Below are 15,576 nucleotides of genomic sequence, written 5' to 3' on the forward strand. Positions count from 1 at the left end.
CTGTAGATGGAGTTGCCAGATTTAGGAAATAAAAACACAAGGTGCCAGTTAAATCTGAATTTCAGGTCAACAACAAATTATTTTTTAGTATAAATGTCCCAAATATTGCATGGGACAGACTTACTATGTTAAAAACTAATTTGTTGTTCATCTGAAATTCAAATTTAACTGGATGTCCGTGTTTTACCTGGTGACGCCTGCACATCAAGGAAGGCTTACACAAACCCCCCCCCCACAGAACCCAGCTTACACACACACACATATCACACACTGACAGTTCAATCCATGTGTAAATGTATACTTCACACGTCACACCTCAAAGACGAATAGGCATCTCACCACCTAGATTGAAATGTGGCAGGGCCATGCGATTGGCCAGCTGTGGAGAGCTCTTCAGGGAAATGTTTATTCTGTGAATAAATGCCTAATTGACAGGAATTCCTGGACGTCCAAGTTCCGGAACGTTGTGTGCCCAGAGTGGCCCTGCGGAATTTGAAGGCAGACAGAATTAAGCTCAAAAACCTGACCTCAACACATCTGCACTGTGTGTCTTTGCGCAAGTCACTCAGCCTCTCTGAGCTTCCATTAGCTCATCAGTAGAATGGAAATGTTCCATTAATAAACAAACTCTTTAGGGTTATGGTGAGAATCACTAAATGACATCATATATGTAGAAGACTTTTTTAGCATTTTGGGTACAAATCAGTTCTTATAAACTCTTATTGTCAAGTACATACACAAAATCAAAAAAAACATTAATTGCAATTGGATTCAGAGATGGAATGACCCCTCAGAGCATAAGTAAAGCACAGAAGAGGAGAAAGCAATGAAACACTGGAACAATTAGACTCAGGTAGTTAAACAGGGTGGGAGGAAACTTTCAGAAGTGATTGGCATGTTTATGGCATAGAATGTGGTGATGGTTCCATGGATGTATACTTATCTCCAAACTCATCAGAGTGTATACATTACGTTGTACAGCTCTTTGTATGTCAAACACACTTCAATAAACTGGTTTTAAAAAACAATAAAGTCAGGCACTAGTATTAATTAAACACTACAGAGTCACATCCTCAATAGGTCAGGTTCTAAATTCAGCACAGACAGGGAAAACTGCCTATGTTTAAAACACTTCGAAAACACTTTTAGGATTGTATATACAATGTTATGCAATGTCAAATAATCATTCTTATGCACACTGGAAATTGAGGACCAAGGAAACAGAATGAAGGGAGGAACAAAAGGAACTTCTTTGTGCAAATGTCTGGGCACATTCTACTTTTCAAATGACTAGCAAATCCCTAGTGGTGGATGGCAGGGGTGGAATTTCAGTGTTTCTGCCTGCCTGCAGGGTTTCCTCCAATCTTCTTAAAACATTGAGCTTCCAAGTGGTTGACAGTAATGTTGTTCATCAATTATCTCCCACCTTGAACACAATAGGATTGGATGTGCCTGTTCCCTTGAGGTTAAGTGAGATCATGTGATTTGCTCGGGCCAATGAATGTGGAGTGATGTGTGCTAGGGCTGAGGCGTTCCAGTTCTGCTAAGTGCTAAGCAACTCTTCATTGTCTCCCCCAGCTGCAGGGGCCAACAACATTCCAGATGATGAACGCTGAGTATCTAAGAGAGGTCAGTGTTGGGCAGAGACTCCACCAACCTACAATGGATTTATAGCTTGAGGGAGAAATGAACTTTTGCTGTTTTAAGCCGTTCATATTTGGGAGGTGTGTGTTACTGCAGCAAAATCCAGCTGACCCTGACTAATATGTTTGATAATCTTAATACAAATTCATAGATTTGTTTGTTAAGATTTTTTTTAAATGTCATTACCTCTTATAGGGGGAGGAAAGTTCTAATTAAACTTGTAAGTTAAATAAGACTGAGGTGACTTCATGTGATTATACACTGCCAGGATTATACCTGGAACTTTGCTAAAAGCCAAGAATGAAATATTAGATTATGGATCAGTGAAAGCATTTAGGAGTGGGTAATAGAAGAAATTAGTACCAAAATGTTCTGGACCAGAGGGCTAGGAGGGAGGAAACCAATGTTTACAGAGTGCCTGCTATGTGCCAGATACTGTGCTGCATGCATTGAAAATATAATTTCTTTATTATTCTCACTAAAACTCAATGATGTAGAAACTGAGGCTCAGAGAGGTCAAAGAAGGTGTCTAGTAGCAGAGAAAGGATTCAAACCCACACTGGCCTTACTCTTACATCGATGCTCTTACTGGAGCCATAGGGAGGCTGAGTTTGGCAGGACACACCGGCCACCATTCGCTCCAGGGGTGGTTGCAATTTAACGTGGAAACAGGCTAGCATTCAGTTTTTCAATAGCTCAGACATGACAGTCTCTTGGCGAGGACTAGGGTGTCCAGAGGGCTTGCCCCACACAGAGCGGCCCTGCTTATGACTTCCTGCTCTGCACCCACAAGGGTCGCGGGCGTCTTGGGAGTGTGCTCGGAGCAGGAAGCAGCATTCCAGGTCCACATGCAGACAGCTGTGAACTAGGGTGACTCATGCTGGGACAAGAAAGCCACTTCTTTGCCTGGATTCCCTGTCCCCAAGTCCTAATCTGGAGAAAGCTTCCTTAAGCTCCCTGAACACAAGACTCTGTCTGGGTGGCTGGCGCATGAAAGGGGCGGGAAGCCAATGACGTCCAAAGAGAGCAGGGTCCAGAACAAAGAGGAAATTCAGGGTGGGAGATCATTTTTTCTCCCTGGCAAGGCTCCTGCAGCCATCTGGCTGAGGGGGCTGTTATTCAAACCTCTGGATCGTAGTCTGTTTGTTTTTGAGCAGTTTGCAGCTGATTATTTTCATCAAGTTCCCTGCGACCAACCGCGCTGGCTCCGATACCAGGCAAACCTGTGCAGCCAGCACGTCCTGTCAGCCAGGTTCACAGCTGGTTTCCCTCCCAGGGAGCCAGCAGCATTGTCCTCTTACCAACAAGTAGCCCCTGGCCCAGGACAGGGCATTCACCTCTGGATGCCTGGGCCAGCCCTCCAACTGTTCCAGCTGACATCAACCGGACAGACTGGAGGGAAGGAGGGGCATCTGGGAGATCAGAAAGCCCCTGGTGGCCAGACCAACTCGAAGGGCCTTTAGTGTTGTCAGCTCTGAAAAGGCAGCATCAACCTTTTCTGGGTGTCATCACTGTGCAGAAAGGCAGGATGGAGAGATCTCAGAGAGGACTGAGTTCAACATTCAGATCTGATCTCCATTACTCTTGCCATCAGGCAACTGAGCCTCCTTTTCTTCCTCTGGGGATCAGGGATAGTAAAGCTTTCTGTCCCTGGGCTGTTGTATGCAAATGCATACACATATAATATTATAGGCAGACCTCATTTTATTGCACTTCACTTTATTGCACTTCTCAGATACGGTGTTTTTTTTACAAATTGAAGGTTTGTGGTGACCCTTCAACGTTGAGTAAGTCTGTTGGCACCATTTTCCAGCATTTACTCACTTCGTGTCTCTATGTTACATTTTTAATTTTTTTAATTTTTGGCTGCGTTGGGTCTTCCTTGTGTGCAGGCTTTCTCTAGTTGCGGTGAGCAGGGGCTACTCTTCCTTGGGGTGCACGGGCTTCTCACTGTGGTGGCTTCTCTTGTTGTGGAGCATGGGCTCTAGGCATGCGGCTTCAGTAGTTGTGGTACGTGGGCTCAGTAGTTGTGGTTTGCAGGCCCTAGAGTGCAGACTCAGTAGTTGTGGCACACGGGCTTAGTTGCTCCGCAGTATGTGGGATCTTCCCGGACCAGGGATCGAACCCATGTCCCCTGCACTGGCAGGCGGATTCTTAACCACTGTGCCACTGGAGAAGTCCCTATGTCACATTCTTAGTAATTCTCACAATATTTCAAACTTTTTCATTATTATTATATTTATTATAGTGATCAGTGATCTTTTTTTTTAACATCTTTATTGGAGTATAATTGCTTTACAATGTTGTGTTAGTTTCTGCTGTATAACAAAATGCATCAGCTATACGTATACATATATCCCCATATCCCCTCCCTCTTGCGTCTCCCTCCCACCCTCCCTATCCCACCCCTCTAGGTGGTCACAAAGCACCAAGCTGTGATCAGTGATCTTTGATGTTACTACTATAACTTGCTGTAAGTTCAGACGATGGTCAGCATTTTTTAGCAATAATGTATTTTTAATTAAAGTGTGTACATTTTTTTAGACATAATGCTATTGCACACTTACTAGACTACAGTGTAGTGTAAATATAACTTTTATATGCACTGGGAAACCAAAAAATTTGTGTAACGTGCTTTATTTCAATATTCTGTTTACTGTGGTAGTCTGGAACTGAACCCGAGATAACTCCCAGGTGTGCTTGTATATGTAAAAGGCCTAAGACTACATCTGTACATAGCAAGTTCTTAATAAATATTATTAGTTTCCTCCTTCCATTTCTTCAAGCATGTGCTACGCTGGCCTCTCAGCTCTCCTGGCTTGAAGGATGGGTGAGGCCTGGTGTTCCTTGCTTTGGGGAATGGGATGCAGGGATTGGGGGCTTTCCTTCCAGAGGCAATAAGAATGGTCCATGTCTTCAAAGTAACTGTGGTGGCCACAGACTGATAACTTTTTACCCAGAAAGTAAAATCCAAACGGTTTGGTAAGATGTGAGCTCAGTTACTCAATCTGCCTTCGGACATCAGCCTGTCCTTGGGGTCAAATGAGCTCTTAACAGGCCTGGCATTTTGTTATCTGCTTTCTCCTGCAACTGTTTTTCAGTAGAGAAATCCCACCTGTGCAACAGGAACACATACTCAAGGTCCTTCAGAATGAGCTTCTGTGTGTGTCAGATGGGCAAGTTCAATGGCAAGGTGTGTGTGGTCGGGGGTGTCATTTTAAAAAGCAAAGAGGGAGGGGCTCTGTCTGAGGGGAAGGGAAATGCTTGCACTTGCCCAGTGCTGAAGGAACCCTGGGTAAGGTAGCAGGTGTATACATGCCACTGACCTGCTCCCGAGCTCTCCAAGAGAGGCCCAGGGAAGGAGAGCTCTGCAGGGGAAAACAGAGCTGGAAGTAGCTTTCAATTACTTTCAACTGCCCTCTATGGGAAGATAGAAAGAGGGTGGTCAAGGCAGGGGGCTCTTGGAGACTGAGGTGCTCAGAGCTGGCAGGAGCCCCGCTGACTTTAGGGGTGGGTGTGGACAACTGTGGAAGAACAGCCAACCACTGACCTTGCTGAAAGAGCCATGTCCTGAGCTTGGGCTGAACTGAGGGGACAGAGGGAGCAGTGTTGGATCTGAGTTGGGGATGCCTTGTCTGCGGCCCTGGACAAGTCACTTCCACCCTGCAGGCCTTGGTTTCCCTGGTGTGAAGCTGGAGGATTGGACTGTGCCATCTCTAAGCAGTTTCCAGAACTGACTCGTGTAGTCTCTGATGCAGACGTCAGGTGAAGAAACCAAAGGAACAGAGGAGGGTGATTGGTCACTCAAGTCCACACCCCTTCTCTCTGTCCAGTGGATGTCCCACATCGTCCACACTCATTTATCGAGTTGCTGACGAAAAAAGACTGCTCACCAACACTCACACAGTTTTATAGGTTTGTCCACCATATAATCCTGTTCATTCCTCCCAACAACCCTGTAAGAAGATAATACCTACAGTTGATTGAGTGATATTATGTGCTGAGCATTACCCTAATCCTTTTACATATTTCATCGTACTTAATCCCCACCATACTCACATGAGGCATGGGTATTATTGTCCCTGCTTTACTGATGTCCACTTGCCCTTGCAAACGTGAGCTCCTCAAGACACGCAGTAACTGGATGGAGTCTCTGAACCTGGCCCGTGTGCTCTCCACTTGGGCCCGAGGCGCTGGGCCAGCTCCTGCCTGTTTGCATTAGGCTCCTATTTCCTCCCAGCTGTCCTTGGCTCTGGTCTCCCTCTTACTAGAGGGGACCTTGAGAAATCATTCTCCTGATGCAGCAGGAAGAGGTCACTCAGGTCGGGTGAGTGTTGAGGGAGATGCTGAGTTACTTTCCACAAGTCTGCTCCTCTCCAGAGAAGGGCTGGCCCACCCAAGTCTCCCAGGACAGTCTGAACAAGTATCTGATCTGCAAATTTGGCCCAATGTTCGTCCTTCCTCGCTGGCTCAGAGGATCCAGGGCCATATCTGCTGGGCCAAGTTCTCCACCTGTGTCCTAGATCCTGAGGCCTCCCTCTCCTGCTCAGCCTTCCCTCCCTGGCAGCCCTGTCCCTCCCTCTCTACTGGCTCCTTCCCACTGGTTGCTGCTGAGGCGCAGCAGAAAGAGCCTGGACACGGAGTCAGAAGACTGGGAATCAAAGCTGCTCTGTCACTTACTAAATGCATGACTCTAGACAGGTCAGTCACCTGGCTGAGCCTCGGTTTCCTTTCCTGGAAATTGGGGTTATGAGGGTGATAGGGCCGCAATTCCTCTCCAGTCTGATTTCCAACTGCCCCCCATCTTGCCACCTCTGCTCCACCCAGACCTGTCTCCTGCCCATGGATTATTTAACAAATCCATTCAATAGGTAGGCTGGCACAGAGCACACTCCCATAAGAAGCTCCACACAGGCCCTGCTATCACAGAGTCCACAGTCGAGAGGGTCAGGGAAGTAATAGACAGGCAACTATCAGACAGTGCACTGCGATGCGAACTGCCATGCCAGAAGCCAATGGTGCTGGGGTAATGTGAGGAAAGGCATCCATTCAGCCCTGGGATGCCTGCAAAGGCCTCCCAAAGGATGAAATATCAAGCTGAGATCTGGTAGGAATCAGCCCTCTGAAGAAGAGGAAGAGAATATTCTAGGCAGAGGGAATAGCTTGAACCAAGGCCCAAAGACAATAGAAGGTTAGGGGACATGAACAAACATGGTTTGGTTTGATTGCACCACAGCACGTGCATGCATGTTTGTGTGTGTGTGTGTGCACTCATGCGTGTTGGAGTAGGAGAGAATGGAGAGGTGAGCCTGGAGAAGTGGCCTTGGACTTGCTTATGCAGAGCAAGACTCTGGGTGGTACGCATAGAGAGCAGTGGGGGAGGATGGGAGGGATTATAAGCAGGGAAGGGACATGGTCAGGCATGATTTTGAAGATGCCTCTGTCTGCCATGGCAAGAGGGGATCAGATTTTTAAAGAAATGATTGCCAATACCAAGCATCTATGAGGATATGGAGCCACTGCAACTCCCATACTCACATATAATGGGATGTATACCTGTAACCTGAACCACTGTTTTAAAGAACCATTAAGCAACACCTAGTAAAGTTGAAGATCTGGATATTCTTTTTTTTTTTTTTTTTTTTTTTTTTTAAATCTGATCCTCTCAGATGTGGGTATTCTTAACCCAGCAACTCCATTTCTTGGTTCCTACCCAAAGAGACATGTGTGAGGCATGTCTATGTAAGGATATTCACTGAAGTACCATTTGTAATAGTAAAAAAGTTGAAATGACCTATCCAGGCATCTGTAGACGAACAACTCGGTAAAGTGCAATTTGCTTATACATTGGAATACTACTCAATGGTTAAATGAATGAAGTGGATCTCCATGTATCAAGGACAAAACTGAAAATATAATGAGCAGTGGGGGAAAAAAGGCAACTTGCAAAAGGATATGAACCTAATACTTTGTGGTTTGTGGATCATCAGTAGAAAAGATATAAAAATACATGTGGGAATTCATCACACCAAATTAGGATAATATTTACTCTGTGGACGGAGGGTTAAGGTGTAGGGTAGGAACTTAGCTGAAATTATAATCTTATATTTCTATACAAGACAGAATTGAAGCAAATAGAGTGAAATGTTAATACCTACTGAGTCAAAAGGGTGGGTATCTTGTGACTTTTGCATTGTTTGCTATACTTTTGATATGTTTGAAGTTTTTGGCAATTGAATTTTAAAATGGATTCATGGACAACAAGGCAAGGGGGAGGCAGATCTGCTGGGGAGGCTTTTGCTGTGTCGAGGCTGGGGAGGCTTTTGTTGTGTCGAGGCTGGGGAGGCTTTTCCTGTGTCCAGGCTAGGGAGGCTTTTGCTGTGTCCAGGTAAGGGAAGCTGGTGACTCGGACCAGGGGAGGGCACAGTGGGAATGGAGAGAAGCGGATACAAATGAGCAATACTCAGAGGCAGAATCAGCACAACTCTCTGCCTACTGGGATTCTTCCTTCTTTCTCTCTTTATCCGCAGGCACCTACTCAGAGTTCTGCCTCTATAGGCGGCTTCTTCAACCACCCTGGTCCTCAGAGATCTCTTTTACTCTGACATCTTCTAGGCCTTGAAATATCAGTCACTCCTGGAGTCATTTCATGCAACAATGCCTGAACTTGTGGTGTCCACATGTTTCCTTTCTCCAGTAAAACCATGTGTTTGAGCAGGGCAGGAACTCTCTCTTATGCTCTTGACGGGTGTCCCTCTGGCACATCTATGTGGCTAATTGCTGTATCCCGTGCCGCCCTCACATCATGCCCGTGGTTAGTGCCAGAGAAGTTCTAGTTGAATGAATACATGAATAGATAAGCGAATGACTAAACAAGTTCCAGGAAGAATTGCTGAGTAAATGCAGGGAGTCAACTGGCAGCCCAGAATCCAAACCACAAGTTTGCTATTAACAAGTAGTAACTTTGGCAAAGTCGCTTCACCTCTCTGAATCTGTTTCTCCAGCTATAAAATGGAGAAAATGCCCGTCTTTCAGGATTAATGCTTATGGATATCTTATATTGCTTATGTATTCCTATGGGTGTTACATATTATGAAGATTATATCCATAACATACCTCTAAGATGCCTACCACTTCCTCCCCAACCTCACTCGTATTTCATGGAACTTTCCTTGTTCCTAGCCCAGAAAGTGTGGCTTTTCATACCAGTGGAGGCAGCCCCCTCTGCAGACAAGTGATGGAGCCAGGAGGACCTCTGACCCAAGCTGGGCCAATCACACTCTCTCCCAGGAATTTGGAACACAGAGACTTAGTCAAGTGACTTGCATTCATCAAACATTTGATGAGCAGCCCACTCTAATCATGCCTTGAGCTTGCACAGTCATATATTTTAGCCAACATGCTGCACTGCAAGATGAGAGCCTGAGGACTTCCCTGGTGGCACAGTGGTTGAGAATCCGCCTGCCAATACAGGGGACACGGGTTCAATCCCTTGTCCAGGAAGATCCCACATGCCACGGAGCAACTAAGCCCGTGCGCCACAACTACTAAGGCTGTGCTCTATAGCCTGCGAGCCACATGTACTGAGCCCGTGTGCCACAACTACTGAAGCCCGCGTGCCTAGAGCCCGTGCTCCACAGCAAGAGAAGCCACCGCAATAAGACGCCTGCGCACTGCAATGAAGAGTAGCCCCCGCTTGCTGCAACTAGAGAGAAAGCCAGCATGCGGCCATGAAGACCCAACGCAGCCAAAAATAAATAAATAAACAAATAAATTTATAAAAAGATGAGAGCCTGAGGATTTGGGGGGAAAATAGGATACTTGTCCCTCTCTCCTGCCCCTTATCACAGCCTGTTTTCTAGGGCCTTTGTAGACAAGCCTTCTCTGTCTTACAAGGCCGAGGTTGACTTGCTCCTGTCTTCCCCACAGCACAAAGCCTAGCGCCTGGCACTGAGAAGGCACTCAAGTGACATTGTTTCAGATGAATTGTGTTGGATATGAATGGAAATAGACCAGGACTCATGAGGGAAAGAGAAAGCGAGCTGGTGAGTGCAGACAAATTCAAAGCATAGGAGGGATGTTTTAAGCAATTGGAGATATTTAACTTGTTGCAGAAAAGGCTCATGGAGAGCAAACAGAAAAAGCGATCCAATGTTCTCCGTGGCTAAAAGTTACAGAGAAGCAGGTGTGGCTTCACACCAGGAAAAACTTGCTGTTGGAACTGTTCACAGGTATGTTGATTGTCTTATAAGTCCCCCTGTTTGGGGACATGTGCAAGCAGAGACTGGGTACCACTTAGCAGCTATTCAGGCACTATATGAGAGGGCTGGGCTAGTGACCTGAAAAATTCCTTTCGATTGGGAGTGTCTAAGTCTATGCGTTTATTTGTTGGTGCACCCTAGAGGAAATTGTTAGTCAAAGTTCTAGTTATTAGTGAGACCTCTCAGAAACTTTGGCCATGTGTTCTGAAATACATATCAGACAAAGAGCATCCATGGAATAACTGTTACAATTTATCATTTCAGTTTTTATTATACAGTTTTATTAATGTTGGATAAAGTTTTAAGAGAAGCTTTTTTGCCCTAAAAATGTTAATGGGTTGCCCATCAGCTTCAAAAGAAGAAAAATAGCTAATAGAAAAATTATATAGGGCTTCCCTGCTGGCGCAGTGGTTGAGAATCTGCCTGCCAATGCAGGGGACACGGGTTCGAGCCCTGGTCTGGAAAGATCCCACACGCCGCGGAGCAACTAGGCCCGTGAGCCACAACTACTGAGCCTGCGCGTCTGGAGCCTGTGCTCCGCAACAAGAGAGGCCGCGATAGTGAGAGGCCCGCGCACCGCGATGAAGAGTGGCCCCCGCTTGCCGCAACTAGAGAAAGCCCTCGCACAGAAACAAAGACCCAACACAGCCAAAAATAAATAAATTAATTAATTAATTTTAAAAAAAAAAGAAAAGAAAAATTATATAGTTACAGTGTTAACCCCAAAGTGGAAAGAAGAAGCAAAGTTCCAGCAGAGTACAGGGCATGTGCTCAACACATGGGCATGTCCTGCTCTCTCTCTTTTTATAGTCTGCCCGAAGTTACCAAGAGGACAAAATCAGGATGAAGGTCAGGATTACAGAATCCAGTGGGACCTTGTTGTGTATGTGAAACCAGCTAACTGAAAACAGAAAAATTTCCAAAATTGTTACGTAATAAGAATTCCCCCTGCCCCATAATGATACCTCCACTGGTCCCCTTCCAGTTTACCTCTCCCATCAGCATAACAATCCACTCTGTGAATAAGCAGGACCATTCTCAGAAGAGGCAGAAAGAGAAGAGCTGGGGGGGCTTTCAGGGAACTCTATCCTGATCCTATCTTCTTCTTGGGCCTTTTGGCATCCTGATGCTTGCCAATTAGCCATCCCCAGGTGGATCCGACCATCAGGTAAGCATGTAAATCCATACACTTAGTGTCCATGATCTACACATCAAAGTCAGAGAGAGAAATCTACATGGCAAACAGGAATGACGAAGGATCCTATCATTAGACAAGTACCTATAATCAAGGTTTTTAACCTTGGTTGAGGGAGACTTTAAAACCCCAAAAACTTCCATTTGAAACCACTAAAATAAGGATCTCTGGGGGTGGGACATAGATATCAGCATTTTTATTTTTTTTTAATGAGATATACTTTACATACCTCTGAAATTTATAGATCTTAACTACTTATCTTAATGTGTTTTGACAAATGTGTATACCCATGTGACCTACACCCCTATCAAGATATGGAACATTTCTATCACCTCAGAAAGTTCCCAGCTGCCCCTTCCTAATCATTCCCCAGAGCTCAAGATGCAAACATTGTTCTGATTTTTTTCTACCTTAGATTAGTTTTTCTTGTTCTGGAATTGCATATATTGAATACATAGAATGATATAGTCTTCTTTTATGAACTGACTTCTTTCACTTGCGTAATGCTTTTGATTTTCATTCATGTTTTGTATGTATCAGTAGCCCTTTCCTTTTTCATCACTTAGTTGTATTCCATTGTATGGATGTGTACAATTTATTTCTCCATTCAGCAGTTGATAGACATTTTGGTCACTTCTAGTTTGTGGTAATTCTGAATAAAGCCTCTATAAACAGTCACATGCAAGTCTTTGTGAGGACATATGTTTTTATTTCTCTTGGTTAAATACCCAGGAGTGATATTGCTGAGTTATACCATAAGTAGAGGTTTAACTTTATGAGAAACTTCCAAACTGTTGTCCAAACTATGCAATTTTTACATCCCTGCCAGCAATGGATGAGAGTTCCAATTGTTCCATATCTTTGTCAGCACTTGTGATTATCAGTTTAGTTTTTTCAATAAACTTTTTACTTTAGAACAGTTTTAGATTTACAGAAAACATTGTAAAGGTAGTAAAGAGAGCTCTTACATATCCTGCACCCAGTTTCCCTTATTATTAACACTTACATTAGTATGGTACATTTGCTACACTTAATAAACCATTATTTGTACCTTATTCTTAACTAAAGTCTACTCTTTATTCAGATTTCTTTGGTTTTTATCCAATGTCCTTTTTCTGTTCCAGGATTCCACACACAATACCACATTACATCTAGTCATCATGTCTTCTTAATCTCCTCTTGGCTGTGACTGTTTCTCAGACTTTCCCTGTTTTTGATGGAGTATTAGGTATTTTATAGGATGTCGTCAGTTGGGATTTGCCTGCTGTTTTTTCTCACAATTAGACTTGGGTTATAAATTCTAAGGAAGAAGACCACAGAGATAAAGTATCATTCTCATCACATCATATCAAGGGTACATACTATTAATGTGACTTCTCACAGTTGATGATGACCTCAATCACCTGGCTGAAGTACTGAGAAAAAAGTCTTTCAGTGTGTCCATATATTTACCTTTTCCATTGCTCTTTATTCCTTCTGCAGTGTCCAATTTGCTATTATCCAATCTAGTGAATTTTTAAATTTCAGATCTTATATATATATATTTTAAAAATTAATTAATTAATTTATTTATTTATGGCTGTGTTGGGTCTTCGTTGCTGCGCACGGGCTTTCTCTAGTTGCAGTGAGCGGGGGCTACTCTTCATTGCAGTGTGCAGGCTTCTTATTGCAGTGGCTTCTCTTGTTGTGGAGCATGGGCTCTAGGCACACAGGCTTCAGTAGTTGTGGCACACGGGCTCAGAAGTTGTGGCTCACAGGCTCTAGAGCGCGGGCTCAGTAGCTGTGGCACACGGGCTTAGTTGCTCCGCGGCATGTGGGATCTTCCCGGACCAGGGCTCGAACCCATGTCCCCTGCATTGGCAGGTGGATTCTTAACCACTGCACAACCAGGGAAGTCCCCAGATCTTATATTTTTTAGTTCTAAAATTTCTATTCCGTTTTTTTGCTTGTTTGTTTCCATTTCTCTGTTAGAGATTCCCCCATCTGTTCATTCATTATGTCCATCTCTTCCTTTACTGAACATATTGATAATAGCTATTTTAAAGTTCTTATCTGTTAATTCCATCATCTTATCACCTCTGGACCTGTTTTTGCTAACTATTCTTTCTTCTAGTTTGGTGCACATTTCCCAGCTTCTTCATGTTTCCAGTAATTTTTGTTTGTTTTCTGGACATTGTGGATATGATGCTGAGAGTCTAGATTATCTCCTTTTAAAGAGTCTCATTTTTTTTTTTTCTGGCAGGCAGTTGCCTTTATTTTAAAGACAGAAAGGCACAGACTTTCTGGGGTCTCAACTGAATGGCCAGAGTATTTGGTGATGTCTCTCTAATATGGCTAGTCAGAAATCCAGTATCTGTCAGTGCTGTGAGACTACCAAAATCTCTGTTGACCTCGTAGCCCTCCAGTAGCTGTTTCCTGCCAAGTCTCTCAGAGTCTCACTCTGTGCATGTACTTAGTACTGTGCATGAGCTTAGTACTCAGCAAAAGACTTAAGGGAATTCCATGAAAATTTCACATCAGTATTTTTTAAAGCTCTCTAAGTGATTCTAATGTACAGCCAAGGTTGAGAACTATTGAGTATTAATTCCCTAATTGTGAAGGAGTTGGAAAAAATGCCCTAGTACCAAAGAAAGTGCCGAACCCCTCAAGGTGGACTGGTCCTGGACAAAGTCATGAAGGATGTTGATAAAAAGAACTCTACACTAAAATGGCTCTAACCTGGGAGACATAAAGGAACAGAATCCAAGATTAATCAAGTTTAGTGTACCTCCTGTCCTTTAAAAGGATCAGCTATTATAGCTCATTCTTGCTCAGTTTGAGTAGTCCTCCTTTAAGACTTTCCTGTCACCTAGACTTTGAAAACTAAAGTGATAGCTGGTCAAAAAGAATTCCCAGTGCACTAAAGCCAGCAGGTGGAGGAAAATGGATCAACCCTTAGTGCATCCCTGTCAGTTGTCAGGTTCCAAATTCAGAGGATATAAGAGGAATAAGATGTCACTCCTGCCCCCAAAGTGGCTTCAAATCTAGTGGAAATTCCAGTATATATGGAGCTAAATCAAGTACATTTCAGACTGTGATAGGTCCGTGGTATGGCAGAGATACATTCAAATTGCTTTTAGGAGCACAGGTATGTCTAACTTTGGGTTTGAAAAGGCTTCACAAAGGAAGAGCTTTTGAGCTGGGTCCCATTAAGGATAAGAAAGGTGAATGTGGTGAAGTGAAGAAGGGAAGGGTATTCTAGGCAAAGAGAACATATGAAGGGAGAATAAATGGAACATAAGGGAAATTTGGTAAGTTCTTTAATGGAAAGATGAGGAATAGAAGCATAGTTTATAGAAGAGCAGAAATAAGATGACTTTACTCTTCCCATCAGTTGAGACGAATCAAATTTAAGAAATAAAAAAATAACTTATAAACAGTTCCTGTTGCTTTGTAATGAATCTCACCTTCTTTGGGACTGGAGTGGATCTTTAGCAGAAGTTTAACAAAGGTCTGACATAAGTGGGGGAAATCTAAACAGTGTACAGAGAACCAGAGATGTCTGACCATGTGAATCTAATCTGAAGATTGTAACCTCACTAAAGTTACACATTGCATTTCAACATAAAACTGCAGAGAGTGAACTTTACACATGGACGGAGATTGTTCTCAATGTTTCGTATATGTACAGGCACTGCAGAGAAGCAGAAATCACTGAGTAGACGGGGAAGCTTAAGGATGAAAGACACTTGGCCATATGTGCTTTAGAGATCTCCCCTGCAGCCAGAAAACAGGAGTCTGAGGCCTGAGTTTGCCATTTACTGTATATCATGCCCTTAAGAAAGTTTTTTAATTCCTTGGACCCTTAGTTCCCTCTTTTACGAAATGGACACATTAACACCTGCTCACCCTGCTGTCTGACCGGATTCTCAGGAAAGACCAAATGACCTACTTTGTGGGGAAAAGCCTTGTAAGGTTAGAGCACATTTATGATGCAAAGAGTTATTATTACTACTAATAAACAAGAAGAATGTGTGACAATGCCCAGAATTTCCTGTTGAGACAATAACTTCATGAAACCATTAAGAAAACTAGGATGTTTGTTAATTCCACAATGAGAGTTATGTGCTGGTATTGTTTCAACCATCTCCAGGGAATAAAGGGTTTGACAGCAATAAAGAATGAGCCAATTTTTCCTAAAGATTCTTGTTCTCTTTAGAATCATTTCAATAGCTTTTTGTGCCTTACCAAGACTTTTCCTGCCAATCCTGCCATGACTGATGAGAACTGGGTATTATTCAATTAATTTTTTCCTTAAAAAAAATTAAGGGAAATCTTTCCACATGCTAATACTCATATAATTCAGGTCTGTGAATACTCCACCTCCTCCAAGGCAGCTCTCAGGCACAATGCTGGGGTCCTGAAGAACATCAGTGACTGTAGAAATTTCTTCTACTCACCAAGAAAAGAGGGAAATTCATGCCTGACACCAAACCA

General features: G+C 43.6%; 1 protein-coding gene across 1 annotated transcript in view; it reads right to left on the bottom strand.

The window, feature by feature from the left end:
• Window positions 1-4,072: 4,072 nt before the first annotated feature.
• The window catches only part of GALNT12 (polypeptide N-acetylgalactosaminyltransferase 12), an 80,114-nt gene continuing 68,610 nt past the window's right edge, over window positions 4,073-15,576 (bottom strand). The window contains exon 9 of the mRNA XM_082468669.1: window positions 4,073-5,600. Coding sequence (XP_082324795.1) covers window positions 5,583-5,600 — 18 coding nt within the window. The 3' untranslated portion in view covers window positions 4,073-5,582. The remainder of the gene's footprint in view (window positions 5,601-15,576) is intronic.

This window comes from Balaenoptera physalus, assembly GCF_965194825.1.
Source record: "Balaenoptera physalus genome assembly, chromosome: 7".
NCBI lineage: Eukaryota > Metazoa > Chordata > Mammalia > Artiodactyla > Balaenopteridae > Balaenoptera > Balaenoptera physalus.